Below are 6,765 nucleotides of genomic sequence, written 5' to 3' on the forward strand. Positions count from 1 at the left end.
AGCTGAAATTAAAGGATATAGACGTTCAAATAACGCGATGACTTACCAGAATGAGAACGTGGCCACCGTCAGCGACCGGCGTCTCCTAGTCTTCCCTTCGTCCGGATCGCTTCCCGCCCCCCCTCCACGAGTCAATCCGCAAATGCCCTCGGATCAGATCGGCACGGAGCGGTGCGCCTTCTCGCTGCGTCCTGCGTCCAGAGGAGTTGCCGGGGATGGAGCGACCATTTGCCGGGATGCGTGGCCGAGGATGCGAGGCTGAGGCATCCGCGGGGAGGTGGAACAAGACGACCAGAGGAAGAGGAAGAGGAAAAAGAGGGAGAGCGGGAGAGAGAGAGAGGAGGAGGAGAGGAGCAAAAGCACTGCTGCACAGGGAGGCAACGGCACCGGAGATGAAGAAGACGGCAGCTCCCTGTCTCACACACATACACACACACACACACACACGCGCCGCTTCATGCGTCTCAAACAAGAGTAGAGCGCCATCTTCAGGTGGGAAGTGGAGCTGGCAGGTTGGCTCGTAAATTAAACTGCATCTGTATCATTGTTTTCTCTCTTTTCACCATTTTGTTTTCAATTATTCTATACTCGAGTTGAAGTATGTGGACATGTAGGTTGATTGTGTCTCATTTAGAAGACGGAACATGGTTTTGGTCCAGATTCAGTGGATGGAAATCTGAATTACTTTTAAGAAGAAAATGTGATTTAATTGCAAACACTGAAATGTTTGCAGAATGCTGAAGTGCCTGAAAGATTGAAGCCTTGAGGCCTGAAAACGTCTGAATGCTTTCTGTACCTGAAAGAAAGAAGAAGTTAGAAGAGCCTGAAGCCATGAAGTGCCTGAAGAAAATTTGAAAAGACACTTGAATAAGATTTAATGGGGATATTTTAGCTAGAAAATGCTGAATATTTCAGAAAATATAAAAGATATGAACAGAACAGAGACTTGTGACAAACCTGGGTCAGTGTCTTTAACCTTCATGGCTGACACTTGAAAGTGTTAAGTGCTGGCATCCTTAAACAACAAAAAGGCACACTAAGTTTATTTACCTAAAACAAATGAGACCAAAGTCCACAAGAGGATCACGCTGCTCCAATTTGAGACAGTTTCCCTCTAACATTGTTGTTTTGCCATTTTTCATTTATATTACCATTATTCTATATTTTTCCTCTCCAACAACACAATTGCAACACATATTTCTTTTTTTTGCACCAACTGGGTCAACAGGATGGCCTATTTGATTTAGTCATTTTATTACAATGAATAAAAATGTTTTTTTTTAAATACATCTTAAATGCATATATAAATAATCTATTCAACTAGCCGTTTTCAAATGAGCTGTTGGAGATACTCTAACGGTGTGATAACAGCAAAGCTGCAGGGTAAGAAAACATACAGTAATGATGAGCTGTGGGACACTGTGTAATCTACAAGGAACAACATGGAATTGCACTGATTTGGTTTTGAAATTAGCATCACCAGTCTCTGCAGTCAGAGGTTCACACAGTCTGATCCACTGATAGCAGGCAGACGTTATTACTTTCACTTTGAAGGCTGCAGCAGCAAGCAAGCCAGGTTTTTAAGCTTCAGATCCACTGCTGGTTTATCCGTCCGGTGGTGTGGCGCAAAAGCCGCTATAACCTGGTAAATTCTGACCGCTGGCGCGAGTAAATGTGCAGAGGACCTGAGGCCTCTGGATGCTTCATTAGGCTCAGAGCAGAGCAGATCAGAGAGAGATTTGGGTTGTATTTTGATCAAGAATTACCATAGTAGTCCCCTAAACCGCTGAGCAGCACTGTGCAGGAAGTCTCCCAGCAATCTTCCAGTCTGACCAGCAGACTTTGGTATGCTTGTAAAGGTAGGTTAGATACGGGCCTGTAGTTATTAATAACAGAAGCATCCAGGTTGTACTCCCTTTAAAAGAGGTTTGATAAGAAAGCACTCAAGAGCAAGTAGAGTCAAAAATGTTTACTAGAAGACTGGATGAGTACAAAGAGAAGAAGTCCAGAGAAATATCACAAAACAGCAATTAGCAAAATCCCCTCCAAAAAAAGAGAAATGAGGTTAGCGAGGGGCGATGACGCACAGGTGTGGAAAATCAGGAACAGGTGAAACTAATCAGGGCGGGGTTGCCCCAAGGGCAGGAAGTGAAGTGTCTGGAACGAGAGGAGAGGTGAGCGTTACAAAATAAAACAGGATTGATTCAATACTGACATGAAGCTAAATAAAAGCATGACCTAGGAAGCAGGACGAGACATCCCACAGCAATGAAAAACATTCATAAAGAAGCTTTTAGGTGACAACAGGTAGTCTCAAATTTAGTTTGAAGCATAGCCACTAGATGGCGCCACTGAACCATAGGACCATGGAGTATTAATTTAGGAGGTACTTTTTATTTTCAGTTGCATACATATCCAGACCTTGTTCCAAATCCAAAATAAGGAATTAAAAGAAACACTTCTGACACAAGCCCAGTCTGAACTGTACCAAAATAAGAATCCCTGTCAAAACACACTCCTTACTCACTAATTTCATACTATATCACACAAAACTCAAGCATCAGATTTGTTCTTTTACTACCACAAAGGGCTTTTTTTTTTCTAATTGCAGTTTAAATTCACAAATCTTTCACAATACAATTGACAGGAAACTACAGATTTCCTTCTTGGATGTTAAGCAATGCCATGTACCAGAAAGTGTCACACCCTCACTACTGTTTCTCTTACAGACGAGTATTATTCTATTATCGTTGGATGTAGACAGCAGGAAACGGATTTAATGTCATGGTTGATCTCTTGACATAAGCTGCCAAACTTGGTTGTCACGTTTTTTGTATTTTCCGTCTTTGCTCCTCTGATGGAAAAATATGAAAAAGAATATCATCCAGTTATTCTTCATCCAGAAAGAAATCTGGATGATATGGAGAAACTGATTTTGTTCTTGGTTATGATGCAAGATTTGCCAAAGCTCTGACATCTGGCACACACATACATACACAAACAAAGAGTTCTACATTAAAACTTGTTTTTGTTATCTAATCTCAAAACAGCTTTACAGCTTTCAAAGTTCATTCAACGTCAAGTTTTTTTTTTTGTTTAGTTTCCCGTCATTGTTTCATCAAGCTTATGACATTGTTGAGGTTTTATCACGAGTCAGAGGGAGTCTTAACTTTTTCATAGCTATAAGTGGCTCCTTGTTTATGGCCAAGATTCTTATAGCCACACCTGCGTTACATAATACTTGCAGGTCCATTTTATTAAACTGCAGAGACGAGGGATGTTGGTCTATTGAAACATTACAATAATGCAAATAATATGTGATTGACATTCTGGATATACATGTTCACATTCTAGCATAAAAGCACCCGTTTGGATCCTTATTCTATTTTTGGAAGCCAGTCCAGCATAAGGTACTTGATCCTTGCTCGAGATACCTTTTTGATAAAGAGCAACAAACACAAGACATTTAACTGAAAGAGAGGAGAAATCGAAACTGTGACATATCAATGAAAAATGTGGCTCAGTAATAGTTTAGAAATGAATCACAACCCACAAGGATACAAGACGAATCTCACTGTGGATGTATGTGTTTGATAGTCTGGTTGCCATGGTTACACTGTTTACAACCGTTCTCTATCCTGGGAACCACTGCTTCCCACCACGGCTGTCACAGTCTGATTAATGCTTTTGATTAGGCTCCAGCACTGCAACAAACACATATACATAATCAACACTCTTAGCCAACCAAGTCCCCTCACACACTCATTACACGATTTGTGATTTGTTAAACTCTAAATGATGACTGCAGCATTCTGCTTAATTTTCCTGCACTGTAAAACAAGGAACAAGGCACCGTTTGGGCTGAAACCCTGGTAGTTTCCAGTAAAAGCTCAAAAGCATGATGAAACGTGCCTAGGTCAGGTGATTCGCTGGCAACGTCTCCTATTACATGACATTGGCAAACATTTCACTTTCCATTTAGATTCTTCCCGTTTTGTACAAATGAGAATGTCTGCTGAAAACACTTCTCATCCAATCTCACCAAGTGCCTTTCTGGATCTCCTATAAACATCATGCATGCTCAGATATTATATTTTATTTAACTATGAAAGGCTGATGATGTACAACTTATATTTAGCAGAGGCACCAATTCAACTGTGTAAACATTTTGGGTGCAAATGGTTCAGTGTGCCCAATTATCTCTGCTGAATGTCTTCATATTGATTTTTCACAGTTTGTGACTTCTTCCTATTTATTGCACAGGGAATTCATAGACATTACTCTGTTGGTCCATGTTACATCACTCTCACTGTAGCGAAGCTGCTTGACTGACAGGGAAATATATCTGAGCACTTGTATGAAGATCCACACATCATGTATCAGGTCTCGTTTGCTGTATGGAAATTCAAACCTGTGATTTGTTAGCATCAGATCTCCAAAAGATGGTAAGTTTCTGGAATGGATTCTTAAGGAAGATGGTGGAAGGAGGATACGCTAGAGAGAGGGTATAGACCCAGCAACCCAAGTCGAAGGACAGATCAACTGGTCTTTCAAGATACCTAATGAGCGACTACGGGAAATTACAAGCTCTCCTCCATTCCAGACTTCTGCCACGTTCAATGTTTAAAGTACATGGGCCTGCCGCTTGGAAAATGAGGCTATGCAAAAGCAGATGCTCTTTGACAAGGGAACGTCAACTAGAACGAAACTCGAGGACCTCTTGGGTCGTCTGCTCCAACAACGTGTCCCTGAGCAGACGAGCCCCAAGGCCAACCTCAGGCCCAGTGGGAAACATTGATGATGATGATGATGATGATGAAGATGAGTTATACTGGAGTCTATTCTCTTTAATAAATGACATTTGATCTTGTACTTTTGATGAGTTTATGTCATTTACCAGCTGCTGGTCATTCTAATTCTGATAGTGCCCTTTACAGTCTATTAGACATTTATTGCCCTCATACATTCACAACTGTTCTACCTCTTCCTGTCTTACGGGAAGAGGTAAAATCTTGATGCTTTAATTGTTCCAAAGGAAAAATTCAGCAATAAATGATTGATTGATTGATTGTATTAAGAGATTAGAAACCTTAGATCAACATTGTCTTTCAACATACTTTACGACTGTAATATAGTATTCCACTTCCATCTCTGGTCTCCTTTGATGCCACATACCTGCCGAGTCACTGACTCAATCTTCCTTACTATCTTCTGATGTGTTACTGGGCAAGGCAGAGGTCACTGACTGCTTATACTGGACAGCCTCCATTGTGGAAATGGGCGACTGTATTAATTGAATAGGCAGATAAAGTTTTGTTGAAAATAATATGCTGTCTTTTTGGTAATCGATAGAAAGTCGATGTGATTGATTGATTGGTTATAGACTGTGACGTGATGTTTACAAGGAACGAGAGTAAAGGGGGGAAACAAACTGTTGTTATATATCTATATATCATAGGGTTCAAAAGTGATGCATAACAGAAAGAGGCGAGTTATCGGTGGAATAGTTACATTCCACAGGGTCCACACACAATCTATTAATAGTAACGCCACGTTCATTTAAACGCAGCAAAACGAAACCTCCGGCGACGACGGAAGTTAATCACACGCTGAGGCGGTTTTGAGAGCTGCGTGACGTCGGGAAGGAGCGCAAATCCTGCCCTTAAAAAGCCGCTGGAGCTGCGGGGAAAAGTAAGGAGGACGCCGCCACGTGTAAAAGCATACAAAGTGTGCATTTGCGCAGCTATGAAGACATAAATCAAAGTGTTCATTTCAAGATTTGACCCGCAGCGAATATGGCTTGACCGTAGTAATGGTAAGTAAATGAAACTAACTGGATGTAGGTGGCACTCAGCCGGTGACGCACTGAATTAAAGCGAGATTAAACCCAACATGTAACCGCCTGATGAAAGCACAAGGTGTCGGGACCCTGTAAATCAGTGTTAGGGTCTTACCGGGAGCCGCCGCAGTGCGCATCCGTCTCCTAAGCGTCCCAGCCGAGCGACTACCGGAATCATACTGAGGATTGGAAGGATTGTCCAAAGAGGGAAATTCCGACTGCGCCGTTTACAGTCAGAAGGAAACCGAAATAAGTTTGGATTTACGGGAACTTGCCTTCCCTCTTACAGGAAAACAAAAGTCTGGTCCCTTTAAATAAATCCCACTGGAGTCGCTCGTGTTGGAACGCAAACAAAGTCCAGGTAACAGGTTGACTGATCTGAGCAGGTTGGTGAGTTTTAGATCAGCTCACTCATTACTGTGGTTGTCATATAAACTGATCTTTGAAGGCCTTTGAGTGTGTCGCTCCTCAGCTAAACCAAATCCTGTCACGTCACTTTGGCTGGAATTCTCCAAACATTACAGTAGGCAGTACTTTATAAATGATTGATTTTGGGATTAGATATTTATGTGTTTGGGTCAGTGGCATAACATGTTACTCTTATTCGGATTAATGTTCTATTAATAAGTAGAGTGACCTTGTTGTCTCTCCCCCCTCTCAACTCTCTCAACTCTCTGTCTCTCTCACACACACACACACATACACACACACACAGCCTCTTCTATGCATCAGTCTCCTCTTTCTTCTACTCCTTCCTCTGTCCCGCAGTAAGACCCTTGCAGACTTCAAACGCGACTACAAATCAGCTGTGGAGATTGAACTTAATGCCACTGTAAGTCAGACAGCATCAACTCGCTGTTCCATGCATCAACTCAAACACAAGCAAAGACGTGAGTTGTATTATTAATCTTTACCAATGTGCTGCC

General features: G+C 41.8%; 1 protein-coding gene across 5 annotated transcripts in view; it reads right to left on the minus strand.

The window, feature by feature from the left end:
* Positions 1-6,548, minus strand: part of ctnnd2a (catenin (cadherin-associated protein), delta 2a) — a 166,460-nt gene extending 159,912 nt beyond the window's left edge. For 4 of the 5 annotated variants that reach the window (XM_076157930.1, XM_076157929.1, XM_076157933.1 and 1 more), the window contains exon 1: positions 5,955-6,548. In XM_076157930.1, the coding sequence (XP_076014045.1) occupies positions 5,955-5,976 (22 nt within the window). In that variant the 5' untranslated portion in view covers positions 5,977-6,548. Of the gene's footprint in view, positions 1-46; positions 797-957; positions 1,016-5,954 lie in introns of all 5 variants that reach the window. The other variant, XM_076157931.1, reaches the window with a different exon arrangement.
* Positions 6,549-6,765: the final 217 nt, after the last annotated feature.

The sequence above is a fragment of the Genypterus blacodes genome, unplaced genomic scaffold, assembly GCF_046128005.1.
Source record: "Genypterus blacodes isolate CSIRO-AG114 ecotype Tasmania unplaced genomic scaffold, CSIRO-AGI_Gbla_v1 ptg000076l_1, whole genome shotgun sequence".
Classification (NCBI taxonomy): domain Eukaryota; kingdom Metazoa; phylum Chordata; class Actinopteri; order Ophidiiformes; family Ophidiidae; genus Genypterus; species Genypterus blacodes.